Genomic DNA, 15,749 nt, shown 5'->3' with positions numbered 1-15,749 from the left:
TCAATAAGAGACTGGGGTGGTGGTGTGATGAATTGGGAGATTGGGATTGACATATATACACTAATATGTATAAAATGGATAACTAATAAGAACCTGCTGTATAATATATAAATAAAATAAAATTCAAAAAATCAAAATAAAGAGAAAGTCTCAAATTAATAATATCAATTCTCAGCCAAAGAACCTAGAAAAAGAGCAAAATAAACTCAAAGTAAGCAGAAGGAAGAAAATGACAGGAGCAGAAATCAGTAAAATTGAAAACCAAAAAAAGACAAAAAGAAAAATCAATGAAAGAGAAAGTTTGTTCTTTGAAAAGATTAATAAAATTGACAAATATTTTAAAAAGAGAAGGCATAAATTACTAATATCAGGAATGAAATGGGATATATTACTATAGGCCACGTAGCTATCAAAAGCATAATAAGGAAATACTACAAACAATTCTATACTCATAAATCTAACCAGTTAGATGAAATGGAACAATTAATTGAAAAATACAAACTACTACATCTCTTCCAATATGAAATTCGTAAGACAGTCACATAACTCTACTAAGGAACTTTAACTCATAATTTTAAAAACACACCAAAACTCAATTCCACCTATGGCCAATTAATCTATGACAAAGGAGGCAAGACTATACAATGGAGAAAAGTCTCTTCAATAAATGGTACTGGGAAAACCAGATAGTTAAATGTAAAACAATGAAATTAGAACATTCTTTAACACCATACACAAAAATAAACTCAAAATGGATTAAAGGCCTAAATGTAAGGCCAGACACTATAAAACTCTTAGAGGAAAACATAGGCACAACACCCTTTGACATAAATTGCACAGCAATATCTTTTTCAATCAGTCTCCCAGAGTAACAGAAATAAAAACAGAAATAAACAAATGGAACCTAATTAAACTCAAAAGTGTTTGTACAGCAAAGGAAACCATAAACAAAACAAAAAGACAACCCACATAATGGGGGAAAATATTTGCAAACGAAGCAACCAGAAAGGGAGTAGTATCCAAAATATACAAGCAGTTCATGCAGCTCAAAATACAAAAAAACACCCAACCCAATCAAAAAATGGGCAGAAGACCTAAGAAGACATTTCTCCAAAGAAGACATACAGATGGCCAAGAAGCACATGAAAAGATGCTAAACATCACTAATCAGAGAAATGCAAATCAAAACTACAATAAGATATCACCTCACACCAGTGAGAATGCCCATCAGTCAAAAAATCTGCAAACAATAAATGCTGGAGAGGGTGTGGAGAAAAGGGAACCCATCTACACTGTTGGTGGGAATGTAAATTGGTACAGCCAGTATAGAGAACAGTATGGAGGTTCCTTAAAAAAACTAAAAATAGAGCTACCATAAGATCCAGCAATCCCACTCCTGGGCATATATCCAGACAAAAACATACACGCACCCCAATGTTCACTGCAGGCACTGTTTACAGTGGCCAAGACATGGAAGCAACCTAAATGTCCATCGACAGATGAATGGATAAAGAAGATGTGGTACATATATACAATGGAATATTACTCAGCCATAAAAAGAATAAAATAATGCCATTTGCAGCAACATGGATGGACCTGGAGATTATCATACTAAGTGAAGTAAGTCAGACAGAGACAGATATGATATTTGTCTTTCTCTGTCTGGCTTACTTCACTTAATATAATATCATATCGCTTATATGCGGAATCTAAAATGAACTTATAAAGCAGAAACAGACTCACAGACTTAGAGAATGATCTTACGGTTATCAGTGGGGAAGGGTGGGAGGGAGGGATAGACTGGGAGTTTGGGATTGACAGGTATACACTGCTATGTTTAAAATAAAATGCCTTTTTGTATGTATAAATAGATAGATAGATAGACAGATAGATAGATAGATAGGTAGATAGATAAATCTCACCAAAAAGAAATCTACAGGTCCGGATGGTTCACTGGATAATTCTCATAGATGTTTAAAGAATTAACACCAGTTCTATACAATCTCTTCAGAAAATAGATAGCTTCATTTTTTGAAGCTAGTATTACTCTGACACCAAAACCAGACAAACAATCAGAGACTTAATTGTAAAACATAAAACTATAAACTTGAAAAAAACAAAAACAGGAGAAAATCCAAAGCATCTAACATAGGCACAGAGTTCTTACACTGACACCAAAAGCATGATCCGTAAAAGGGACAAATGAATGCATTAAAATATAAAACTTTTGCTCTGTGAAAGACCCTGTTAAATAGATGAAAAGATAAGATTTAACTTGTCCTACTTGCCCTACATTTGGGAGAAAATGTTTACAAACCCACACCTCTGAAAAATGACTCATACCTAGCATATATAAAGAACTCGCAAAAGAAAACCAAATTAGAAAACGGGCAAAAGACGTGAAGAGACATTTTATTCGAAAGCATATGAAGATGGCAAACATATGAAACGATGTTCAACATTATTAGCCAATAAGGAAACACAAATTAAAATGAGATGCACAATACACACCTATTAGAATGGCAAAAAAAAAAAAAGGAAAAAAGTAACATCATCAAATGCTGGTGAGGAAGCAGAGAAGCTGGCTTAGCCATACACTGCTGGTGGGAATGTAAAATAATACAGCCATTCTGGAAAACAGTGTGTCAGTTTCTTTAAAACTAAACACGCAACTACCTTATGACTCATATAAACCAACAATTGCCCTCATGGGCATTTATTCCAGAGAAATGAAAACTTATGCTGGCTCAAAATCCTGTACACATTTACATTAACTTTACTTATAAAAGCCAAGAACGAATCAATCCAGATGTCCATCAACTGGTGCATAGTTAAACAAACTGTGGTCCATCCATACCAAGGAATACTACTCAGTACTAAAAGGGAAGGAACTGCTGATACACACAGCAATCTGGATGAATCACTAGAGATTATGCTTAGTGAAAAAAGCCAGTCTCCAAAGGTTGTATATTGTATGATTCAATTTATATACCTATCTTGAAATGACAAAATTGTGAAAATGGAGAACAGATAAGTGATTGCCATTAAGGAGGGGTTGGAGATGGAAGTGAAGTGGGTGTGGCCATAACAGGGCCACAGGAGGGGTTCTTATAGAATGGAAATGTTCTGCATCTTGATTTAACCAGTGTCAATATCCTAGTTGTGATAGTGTACCATGTTTTGCAGGATGTTACCACTGGAGAAAACTGGGTAAAGGGTACAGGAAATGCTTCTGTATTCTTTCTTGTAACTGCATGTGAAGAATCTACAATTATCTCAAGAAGTTTAATCAAAAAAATAAAATAAACATCTTAAAAAAGAAAGGCTGTGCTCGCTTCGGCAGCACATATACTAAAATTGGAACGATACAGAGAAGATTAGCGTGGCCCCTGCGCAAGGATGACACGCAACTTTGTGAAGCGTTCCATATTTTTTTCCAATGCAGGGGTTGCGGGTTTGATCCCTGGTCGGGGAGCTAGGATCCCACATGACTTGCGGCCAAAAAACCAAAACATAAAACAGTAGCAGTATTGCAACAAATTCAATAAAGACTTAGGAAAAAAAAAAAAGGCTCTTTACCTGCTCATCCTGCAATAATCTGGTCTGTTCATCTACTGCTATGTCCTCACTCCTACTTGTCATTCAAATCAAGTTCCTTCTTTGCTCTTGGATTACTTCATTCTTATTTTATTCAGCTAATACCACTCAAATGAAATTACTCTCTAGCTAAAGTCAATGATAATCTTTCAACTGCAAAACAAAATGGAAACTTGCTAGGTTTTTGGTTTACCCAGCCTCTAAGTACCTGACACCGATGGAAGTTTACTTTCCTTCCCTGAAGCTCTCCTACCTCTGCTTCCACGACAACACTCTCTGCTGGTTCTCCTTCTGCCTCTCGAGCTACTTCTGGCAGGTAGGGGAGTCCCTTCTTTCTCTTTTCTTTTTCTTTTCCTCCTGATTTACTCCCAAATGCCAGCTTTATCCAGGATACACATGCTCTTCATGTCTTATACATGCTCCTTGAGTACTCTGGGTACCAGCCATTCTATCCACATGTTGAAGTGCAGGCACTCTTTATCAATATCTAGCTACACAAACTGTCTCCAGAGCAATGTCAACGTCCCACAGGAAGCTCAAACACAGCATATTCCACAATGGGCTACCTCTTACTCCCACCCTCCAGAAAGAAATCTGTTTTCCTATATTCTTATTAATTGTTCCATGATTCTCATATCCTAGCCAGAAACCTGGGAGTTATCCTAGACTCTTCCTTTCTCAACCCCAATACCCAAAAAGTTTCTTAAAAAAGTTTGAAATTCTTCTGAGTATCTCTTGATTTTGTCCTTTTTCTCCATGCCTTCTGTCGGTTTCTTAATTTAGTCACACTCTTATCATCTCTTATTTAGCCTATTTCCTGACTTGGCTCCCTTCTATTCTTTACACTGTTTACAAGGAAATCTAACTAAAATACAAATTTGGTATTATTCCTAGGATGCTTACATTGCTTCCATCGCTCTACAGTGCTTTCAGGAAAAAAGTGTAAACTTCTTAGCCTAACATGTATGACCTTTAAACCTCGACCTACTTTCCATATTCACCTCCTACAGCTTAGCCTTCTCTGCTACTCTCTAGCCTCATGGAGCCATTTGGAGTTTCCTGAACATGCCATGTGGTCTCCTGATGAGTACCTTTAAGCACATTCACTGTACCTGGAATACAGCCTTCCTGGTTGAGCGGCTCCTACTGCCCCTCAGCACTCGGCTCTACCAGCCCCTCCCCCCGAGAAGCCTTGCTGAACCTCTCACCCCACAGTGGCTTCTGTATTTACATAGTAGTCTTTCCAGGATCGCTGTTATTGATTTCCTTTTGTAATCTCCTCTAGCAAGTATTTCCAAGTATTCCTGGAAAGCTGGGACGGTGTCTTATTTTATCTATGTATCCTTCATGCCTAATAAGAAGAGCTGAATAAGCTGAATAGGTGTTTATTAGATTGAAGAGTAGTCAGTAATTTACTCAGGCTCTATCAAATAAATGAAAGCACTTCTCTAACTCTTGCATACTGTCTCCTTTGAATCAAAACTCATCCTGAAGCCAGGACATGGAACCAACCTAAGTGTCCATCCACAGATGAATGGATAAAGAAGATGTGGCACATATATACAATGGAATATTACTCACCCATAAAAAAAACGAAATTGAGTTATTTGTAGTGAGGTGGATGAATCTAGAGTCTGTCATACAGAGTGAAGTAAGTCAGAAAGAGAAAAACAAATACCATATGCTAACACGTATATGGAATCTAAAAAAAAAAAAGGGTACTGAAGAACCTAGGGGCAGGACAGGAATAAAGACGCAGACGTAGAGAATGGACCTGAGGACACGGGGCGGGGGAAGGGTGAGCTGGGGCGAAGTGAGCGCAGCATCCACATATATAGACTGTACACGACCGAACGTATAATAGTTCACTGGTGGGAAGCAGCCGCATAGCACAGGGAGATCAGCTCGGTGCTCTGTGATGGCCTGGAGGGGTGGGATAGGGAGGGTGGGAGGGAGACGCAAGAGGGAGGGGATGTGGGGACGTATGTATGCAAATGGCTGATTCACTTTGCTGTACAACAGAAACTAACACGGTATTGTGAAGCAATTATACTCCAATAACGATCTATTAAAAAAAAGACTATCTTGACTGTACAAATTTCCTAATATGATCCACAGTGATTCCTCTGCCTCAATAAGACCATTAGAATTACTTACTTATCTAAACGTATTTATGATAGGTCTTTCTGATTTCTCATTTTAGAATGTAAACTTCCTAAGGGCAAGGAATTCTGTAATTCTTAAGGACTAGGACACAGTTACAGGTCTCTAAGAACTTTACAAATACCAGCTGAGTGTTTAAAATGAACAGAAAAGATGACCGCTCAAAAAAAAAAAAAAAAGAAAAGAACTGGGTTACTAGAGATCAAATTAGGCTAATAAAAGGAAATACTGTAAATGTATCATTTTAAAATACTAAATACCGCAGCTCAGCTCTGATAGCCATCCAGACTAACCTTCGTCTTGTTGAACACTCTCCTTCTTCTTTGGCTACCCATCCAACATCAGCAAAAGACACCACTGCATCCCCTCCTGGCTGTCTGGGGCTCCATTCTGTTGTAGGGCTGGTAAGCTGTAAGTTACAAATAGGGAAAGTTCTTCATCTACCACCACAATGGTAGAATAAAACATTTTCTCACCTAAGGAAAATCAGCAGCTCTAGCATTACAAACACATGGACAGTTTCTAGCATTTCCATTGAAGGTCTCCATGAAAGAGACCTTTAGTTATGTCATACTGTTGTTTAATAGTACATGCAATCTCTGAATTATAATTTAACTCCTTCAATTTTTATTTTACAGGTCAAATGAGACTCATTAAAAAAAACAAAAACCTCTGTTCATCCTAAAACATTAAGAAAATTTTTAGAATTTAAACATTATAAATCAGTTCTTTTCTGAAGAGATTTAGTAAAAAGTACAGTGGCCAATTTGTGCTAAATCTGGGAATATTTTAAAAGGGATATTATATAGATACACTGTTATAATAATGAAAATACATTTTCAAATATCATTAGATCTCCTGATTTTTAAATTAAAGTATTAACTATATTAAAGAACCAAAAATACAAATAGCAGTAGAACAGAATTCTCTAGCTAACCTTAAACACCTAGATGAAGGAACAGAATATGCTGAAATAAATATAACAAAGAAAAAGCATGCAAGTTCTGAAACTGACCTTCAAAAAATGGAAAAATAACTTAATTGAATTAAATTTAAGTTTTGTTATACGGATAATGCCTCAGAGCCAGATGGCCAATGAATAATAGTTATCAGATTAATGTAATACTTCCTACAAGTTGAAGTAAGGTTTAAATAAAAAAGAAAATGCAGACTTTTTAATTGAAGAAAAACGTTTAAGAGGCCAAAGAGATTTACATGTATTTATCAGAAAGCTTCTACAGTAACCCATGCTTTGTTTGAACCTTCTTACTATTATCATTGCCAGATGAAGCTTTTGGAAACTACACTTAAATAATACTTGTTCCGGGCTTCCCTGGTGGCGCAGTGGTTGAGAGTCCGCCTGCTGATGCAGGGGACATGTGTTCGTGCCCTGGTCCGGGAAGATCCCACATGCCGCGGAGCGGCTGGGCCCATGAGCCATGGCCGCTGAGCCTGCGCGTCCGGAGCCCGTGCTCCGCAACGGGAGAGGCCACGACAGTGAGAGGCCCGCATACCGCAAAAAAAAAACTTGTTCCTCAACTGTAAAATATACCATACAAACACATAATACTAATATGGTTAAAATTTTTAAATAATATATCTTTAATTTTTAAATAATATATCTTTACTATTAAGAATAAAATTTTAACTAAACATACTGGCTACTGGTATGTGCACTCATTCAGATATCATAATTACCCAACATGATCAACTTCATAGAGTAGTATTAGAAAACTGACACTTTAACAAGATACTAAGAATATCAAGTATTTAAAATGCCTTAAATTATGGCTTTTGGGAAGGAAGGGGGTATAGGCAAGAAAGAAAACAAGTATATTAGAAGAGTAGAGATTTAAGAACTTAATCCTGGGCAAAAACAAAAACAAAAAAACTAATAACGGAATTAACATGAAAAAGCTTTTAAAATACCAGTGTTTTAAGGCACACAGTGGAGTAACTGTGGTCAGAAGAGAAAAAAAGTATAAGCTTCAGCAAGTACATTGTCAAGAGACATGATCAAAGAAAAACCAAAAAGAAGATTTTTCTACTTCTCCCTTATATGTTTCAGAAACTTATCTAAATAAGTCAATAAACAAATAGTTTTCAGTAAATTGGTATCCTGTACAACTTAAATAATATAAATGAACTGGGCATCACATCTGGTCTCAAGAGCCTGCGAATCTGGCAATATTCTGTTTCTATCCATTTCTAAGAACAGAACGGTATATTAATACCCCCATAACATTATAAAATGGAGATTCTAAGTGGGTTACATGGAGATTCGGGAACAGGAAGGTCCCCCAAGCTCTGTGGAAGCTCCTAGAAGATACAGTATTTAATGGGCTATTTTGTACAAGTGACAAATAATCATAAAGGTAAAACCTGAATGGTCCCTTCCTTAAGGTGCTAGTTCATGAAGATCAATTTGGTTACCTAACTCTTTGTTTAGAAAATAAAATTTTGTTCCAATACACTTACTAGTTGGTAGGAAGAAAGGTATATTTAAGATAAATAAAAATCTAGTTTTGACCTTAAGACTTCTTACCTTCTCATAAAAGCTACAAAAATTGCTGTTTTCTTCCCAGATATTTTCGTTCATAAAAGGAAGTAAAATACTTTTCAAAGAATACTCAAAAATATAAGTTAAACCCATTCTGTGACAGCCTTTCAAAGTATTTTATTTTATAATGTAAAGATCATACAATATTTCTCAATTTTACATCTGTAACACTTCGCATATTAAACATGAAATGTTGCTTTTTGCACAAACTTTAAAAAAAAACAATTATTCCATGGACTTGGTCTGTAATCTTACTGAGCATTGACTATATTTAATCACTGAAATAATACCATGTCTATAACATGTACTCAATGAGATGAAAATGTTAATGATACTGTCAGGAACCAATTCCAAAACTGATAATACCTGTATCATTTCTAATTGACATCCTGCCCCACAAAACAAAGTAGTTTTAGTATTTAAGTCACGTACCTACATTATAACAGTGATTTATGCCACCAAAAAAGAAGCCTAACAAAGTCCCTGGGGAAACTCATACAAAAAACAAAATAAAACTGAAAAAAATCTAATCTTTTTTTAAAAGGCCACTTCAGTTGTTGCCGAAATGGGCACTCAGTAGCATTAAGAATGAAACAGGAAGTACAGTTCACCTAGTAAACTACTAGTTTAGGTGAGGTCACTGTAGGCAAGGGGACTGAGGGCATGGAATTCTTGGAGGTATGATTTAGACACCACTACTAACATGCATGGATGATGAATGCGAAGTTTGAAAAAGAAAAGGTCAACTTACTGAAGGTTCCAGCAAGGTCCTGTCCTACCACAGCTATTGTTAGTAGGGGAAGAAAAAAAAAAAAAAACGACAGAAAATTTTTTTTTCAAAATCAAGGGCATTATAAAATTTAAAGTAAAATTAGTGCTTATTGATTTATCAGTATCCAAATTCCTTTCAGAAAGTAAGAAAAGCATTTCATTCAGAGCAAAATTCAGTAAGAGCATTGTATTTTTACTGATCTTAGGAAATTCAAATCAACATTTGAAACAATTTAAATTATCCAAGATTCAATTACACTTCAAGAATTTTACTGAAGTAATTTCAGGTAATTTTAAATATTCTGATAATGTAAAACTACACTGAAGAAATTGATTTACTTAATAAAACACATAAAAGAAAAATATAAAGCTTGTACAAAAGTTGAAATACTTAGAATAAAATATTAGAAGAGCTCGCTTTGTCCTCATGTGACTTTTCATAAAATAAACACACTGGTATTGGGAACCAGGATTCTCTCAGTTTCTTGCCAAAAACGGTGTAACAGCAAATATACTCAGTCTATTTTACCACCTTTTGTTTACAGCCAAATGCAAAACATGTATTCTTAAAAGTAACATGGTAAAAAAATTTCTAGATTTTTAATTACAGATTTAATTATTCCTCTTTTTCTACCAATTCCTGTCATAGTAAGAAAAAGTAAAAGCAGAATTTCTGCATTGTAATATAGTGACATACAGTGACACCAACAGGCCAAGAGGTATACCTGAGTAAAGAACACCAAACGAAATATTCTAGCTGAGACAGGCACTAACATTGCTGAGTAAGGTGGTCACTTAAAAAAAAACTGAGCATCTATTAACCCTTCCTATTCATGACCCACCTAGAATGGGGGAGGGAAGGAAGGTGAGGGGGAGAATAGGGAGAAGAAAAAGGACCAGAGAGACAAGAGGGAAGGAAATGTGTGTGTGTGTCTCTCAAAATAACCTAGGAAGGTAAGTAACAGTATCCCCATGGAAAAACAAGTCAATTACTGAGAATGAATAAAACATCACAAACATTAGTTATTTACTGAGCTGGGCTTCAAGTTACTACGCCATGTTACCAAATTTATAAAACATAATGCATATATCTGGATTCAGTTACCCTTAAGGGCCATTTTATAGCTAAAAATATCAAGAAATGGACATCACATACAGTATGACATCACATGCCAGCACAGTCCAGATTATCAGACAGGAACTGGGAAAACTATGAAGTTTAACAATGAAGTTTAGTATGAATCCAGGTACTTATCCTCAGATGGCTCAGACATCAAGACCATGATGATACCACACTACATCTCCCACCTCACTAGCTCCTGACAGAGGGGCCTTGTCTTAGTTCCCCAACAGTAACTTCCGTCTTTGCCTCAGGACCTCTGCACTTACTGTTCTCTCTGCCAACACTGCCCCACCTCCATCCCTCTCCCTGACTCTTTGAGGGGCTGGCTCTTTTTAATCCTTAGTTGTCATTCCTCCAGGGATGCCTTCCCAGACCACCACTGTTAGTCTCCCCATGCTATGCCAATTTTTCCTTCACTGCACTTAGTACAAATTATAGTTTTATGCTTATTAGCATATTTCCTTGCTTAAGCTCTCTCCCACTGAACCATATCCCAGTAAGGGTAGAGATCGTGTCCGTTTGGTTCACCACTGACCAACAGCACCTAACATAATGCATGGATTTCAAGCTGATTTGCTAAATAAAGATGGGCTGCCATGGGGCAGGCGGCTGTTTTACTTCTACCTTTAAGTCACAGTGTGTGGACTTCGGTGAGAACCTTATTCATTACTTGTTTGGTTACAGAACATTCCCTCCACCACCAATTCCAACAATCACTCCTAGCAATCTAAGAAAATAGCCTGGGGCAGGGTTTCCACAGGAAAAAAAGGTAATCCAGGTTAAATTTCCCAGAGTTCGGCCAGTTACTGAGCAGGGATTCAAACTACTGTAGCACAGGGCCCAGTCCCCACCCTCCCCTTATCTGATGGTATGCAGAAGCACTTTTTTTTTGCCTTAGATTTTTCTAAGTGTAGTATTTATTACCCCAATGAGCCACACTTAAGTTCCATGTTTTTCTTTAACTCATAAAATTTGAAATTTATAAAAATGACCCTAAAGGTGCTTTAGTGATTACTTCCATAATTTGCCAATAGATAATTATCTTACTGCTGTAAACTTTCTTTAGCAAAATACTAAAACACAATCTGTAAATGAAGTCCTCAAACTCGGCTGCATGAGAAGTTTCTGAAGAGGTTTTAAAAAACAAATGAAAAAAAATCGAATATATGAAATTCGGATTTAGTAAGCCTTGGATGACACCTTATATTCTTTATACGTTCCGTAAGTGTTTTTGCAAGGAGGCTGGGGCCTTGGAGGCTGGGGCCTGAGCATGGATATTTTATTTTTTTAAGCTCCTGGTGATTTAATCATGCAGCCAGTATTGAGAACCACTGCAAATCAAAACCTCTGAACTCCATTCCAACAAACAGAGCAAAGAAACATTGAGTGCTTTCATATGTTTTTTTTAACATTCATTACCTCATTTTATTCCCAGCCCAATATTCATTGGGCCCATTAACTGGATGAAGGTGTAAATAAGTGTGCTGATCTGTGTTCTGATTTGTGAAACTATAAATACACAGAAATCCAATTTGTTTAAAAAAAAAAAAAGGCAAAAGTTTTGGGAATTCCCTGGCAGTCCAGTGGTTAGGACTCCAGGCTTCCAATGCAGGGGGCATGGGTTTGATCCCTGGTCCGGGAATTAAGAGCTCGCATGCCAAGCGGCACGGCCCAAAGAAAAAAAAAATCCAATCTGTAAAATCAGGGAGAGATTAATCTACAACCAAGTAGATTAATCTGCTATTCTGCTGCAAGGTGGCAATAACAATAAAATCCCATCACTAGCATACTTTTATTGTGCGCTAATTATGTACCAGTTACGATATTCAGGGCTTTGCGTGGAGTATCTTGTCTAACCCTCACAACACAAAGTAACATGTCTGTCTTGCCTATCATTTATGTGAGAGTCTTACTTGTCTGCAGATATATGGGTCAGCTGACAACAATGAAAAGATGGTGTGATTTAGAAGGAACATACTGAGGCTTAAGATTTTGGAGGTGAAACTGTTGTGAGGGCGACCAACTTGAGGTAATGCCTATTGAGTGCTGGGTACAAGAAAAGGAATAGAAGTGAAAGTCAACAGGAGCAGAGGAAGAAAAGGAAATACGAGACTAAGTTCCAAAAGACAGTGAAATCACCCAGGACAACAAAGGACTGGCTTTGACTGCTAACTCCTGCTTCTGAATTGACCCATGAACACCTCATTCTCAAGTTTAATCTATTTCAACTTTTGTCTCCCTCCCTGGGTCCCACGGTGGTTCCCCAGTTCCAGACTTCCTATAGCAGTATTTACTCATGTTGGACTCCTAGACAGTCCAAATACATTCCATATCAATCAAACCTCCAAATGAGCCAAAAAAAATAGCAAAAATGAATTGTCAATTTTATTACTCTTAAACTGCATCCCTTATATTTTTTGAAGACTCTACATTTTTTATATTTCTGATAGACGTAGTAAAAAAATTAAATTAAAAAAACAGAAGAATGATAGCAGATTTAAAATATCTAAATTGGGCTTCCCTGGTGGCGCATGGTTGAGAGTCCGCCTGCCGACGCAGGGGACACGGGTTTGTGCCCCGGTCCGGGAGGATCCCACATGCCGCGGAGCGGCTGGGCCCGTGAGCCATGGCCGCTGAGCCTGCACATCCGGAGCCTGTGCTCCGCAACGGGAGAGGCCTCCACAGTGAGAGGCCCGCGTACCGCAAAAAAAAAAAAAAAAAAAAAAATCTAAATAAGTAGCAGATAAAACACTCACTTTAAGATTGATGCTGAATTTGAAAAGACGCAGCATGCTACAAAACTGCCTGGAAGTAAAAAATCTCACTATAAACAAATGTCTTCTGTTTTCTACTACATTCTCAAGTAGGTCACCAACATTTCTCTTACCTTATTCCTCTCCTTTATGTTAATCTATCTCTTTTCAAATGCAGCTCCTGTACTAAACCTAAAACTCTTATTCTGCTCAGATGCTTCTAAGTGACTAATAACATTGAGAAAGAGAATCCTGCCAAGAAAATGAACTTGGCCCTAGTACTTCGGCCCACTGACTGTCGAGGCAGATTTGGGTTGCTACCAGAAAATGCTGGATTATCTCTACGTCCTTTCATACATCTCTAGCTATGTGAACACAAATGCAAGTTCTCCTGCAACTAGGTTAAGCAGACAGATAAAATTTTAATGGAATGGAGCAATCAGAAGAAAAGTTACTAAGTCTTAGTTAACACAATAGTTATTTGAAGGAAACTGGCAAATAAAGCAATCAGCAATTGGTGTCTCAGTGAACTGAATTCTCAGAAATTGTGCTTGAGAGAATTACTATCATAGGTTTCTCTACTTTGATTTTAAAAAGCCCATCACTTGATAAAAATTACTTCTGGAAGGTTCCAATCTGTCAATCTCTAGATTGATGCATAAAGGTCTTGCCAGTCAATCTGCAAGTGGGCATAACAATGACCAACCTTGTTAGTCAACCTGAACAAATGCTAATTTCTACCACATACTTAGAAACAGATTTTTAACTCTCTCTACAAGGAGGAGTGATTTATAAGTAAGACATCTAATAAGCTCGCAGGGGCACTTTTGACCTTTTGACTTATGAGTTAAACTTATCTTCCACATTTCACATGCTAATCTGTTATTTAAAATTGGTATAGATTATCTGCTGAACTTTATATACTTAAATGTTGAACCAAAAGATTTTCTTATTACTGCTGTAGAGAATTACTGAAAAACAAGAATAAAGCTATGTCTCACACTAGAACAACCAAAAGGAACAAAAACCCAAATCAAGAAAATAGGAACTTATCTCCAAGCAGAGCTGAGCTACTCCTGATTTGATGCTAGAAGGCAATGCTCAAGGTCACCTGGGAATTAACAACTGCTTGGCTTATTATATGCTTCTAAGTCTGCGTATGTATTCTTAAGGATAAATGTCTTACAGAGCTTGAATAATCACTTCACAGAGGAGCTAAAATTAGAAAGACTTTACCGTGTTTTTATCCTCTTTTATTTTATTGATAGCAGCATCAATAGAGGGGAGAGGGTCAAAAAGTACTTTTAAAGCTGTCTGGCCTATTTACATCACCAAAGCACATATTAATATAAAATTTGAAATATATAAAATACAGTACCTGAAACTGAACTCTTGGACACTGGATCAGAGATAAATTAGTACCAATTTTCCTTACGATACTTCGAGATGAACCATATGGCTTCCCAGACCAAAGTACCTAAGTAGGAAAAACCAAAAGTTTAATTACAAGACTTACAGAACTGTTAATACAACGCATTGGACAATTAATTGCATGACATGCTGACACATTAATTATGGGATCACAAAGCTCTATATGTTACGGGAAATGAGCTAATATTTCTCAATTAAAAATTAAAGAATATATACAGCAGGTTGTTACTAATTCAATAAAGTTTAATGTAAGGCATTATATAAAAATGTAAAAGAACAACTAGTGGAAGTTCCCTGGTGGTTGAATCCCTGGTTGGGGATCTGATGCAACAAGCCGTGCAGCATGGCCAAAAGGAAAAAAAAAAAAAAAAAAAAAGAACTACTAGTAATTGTAAAATAAAATTATATTAGGAGTAAAAACTCATCTATTTTCCTTAGGTTTTCATACTACTCTGCAGAGGCAACTATTTTATCTCCTCTGCTATATTTTTAGAATTTTATAAGTTTTTCAAAACTACAAGCTACTTATAATAGACTTTCAAAACAAATGCAAATCAGTACAAAGTTCAGAATCTGAATTTGTACGATGCAGGATGCTGCATTTTGTTTGCTGCACAAGAAGGCCTGGCCAAGGGTGAGTGGGGGCCAAACTCCAGTTGTACTACATCTTCTTGTGAAGCCTTGTCTCAGGGGAAAGGTGTCTTTTCCTAATTTATACAAAAGTACTAAATAGGCTAGTGATAACCCTAATGAGCGGAATTTTTCAGATGAAATCATAACACACAGAGGACATTATGCTATGCTTAAAGCAAAAACAAACACAAACCTCCAAAGCAAAAAGCAAACCAAAAATGCACAGGCAGGATGTTAAATCATTACGAATTGTACCTTGAAACTTCTCCCCAAGTATATGCTCTTTCCTTAAAGAGAAAAACTATCCATCTGTTTTGAGTGTTATACCTGAAAGCCTGGACAGAAGAGGTAAAGAGAGGTGGTATACTATTAAAAGCAATTTGGAAAAAAAAGAATTGAGAATGATATGACTATTTACTAATTCATTCAACTGAGATATTCAATTGCATCCTAAAACTATTAAATAAATAGTACCAAATCAGCTGGCATGTATTCTGAGCAATGGACACTGACCCCTTTTTAAAGTCACTCCATGCCCATTCTAATTTAAAGAATGGAATTACAGTATGACCAAGCAATGTTACTGTAAACAGTTGGACCAAGCAATGTCACCGTAAACAGCCATGGCTCCAACACATGGCTCCTAACTAGACCTTTAGACCATTCTAAAAGCATGCACAACTTGTAAAACGAGTATAGAAGCAATCTGACTTCTTAG

At 36.7% G+C, this 15,749-nt stretch overlaps 1 protein-coding gene across 3 annotated transcripts in view; it reads right to left on the bottom strand.

Moving 5' to 3' along the window:
• Window positions 1–15,749, bottom strand: part of MTFR1 (mitochondrial fission regulator 1) — a 63,439-nt gene that overhangs the window by 27,693 nt on the left and 19,997 nt on the right. For all 3 annotated transcript variants that reach the window (XM_081258219.1, XM_081258220.1, XM_081258221.1), the window contains 2 exons: window positions 14,346–14,444; window positions 6,054–6,169 (listed from right to left, as the gene is read on the bottom strand). In XM_081258219.1, coding sequence (XP_081114345.1) covers window positions 6,054–6,169; window positions 14,346–14,444 — 215 coding nt within the window. The remainder of the gene's footprint in view (window positions 1–6,053; window positions 6,170–14,345; window positions 14,445–15,749) is intronic.

This window comes from Mesoplodon bidens, assembly GCF_964165515.1.
Source record: "Mesoplodon bidens genome assembly, chromosome: 16".
In the NCBI taxonomy this organism is placed as follows: domain Eukaryota; kingdom Metazoa; phylum Chordata; class Mammalia; order Artiodactyla; family Ziphiidae; genus Mesoplodon; species Mesoplodon bidens.
This window is presented reverse-complemented; position numbering and strand designations above follow the sequence as displayed.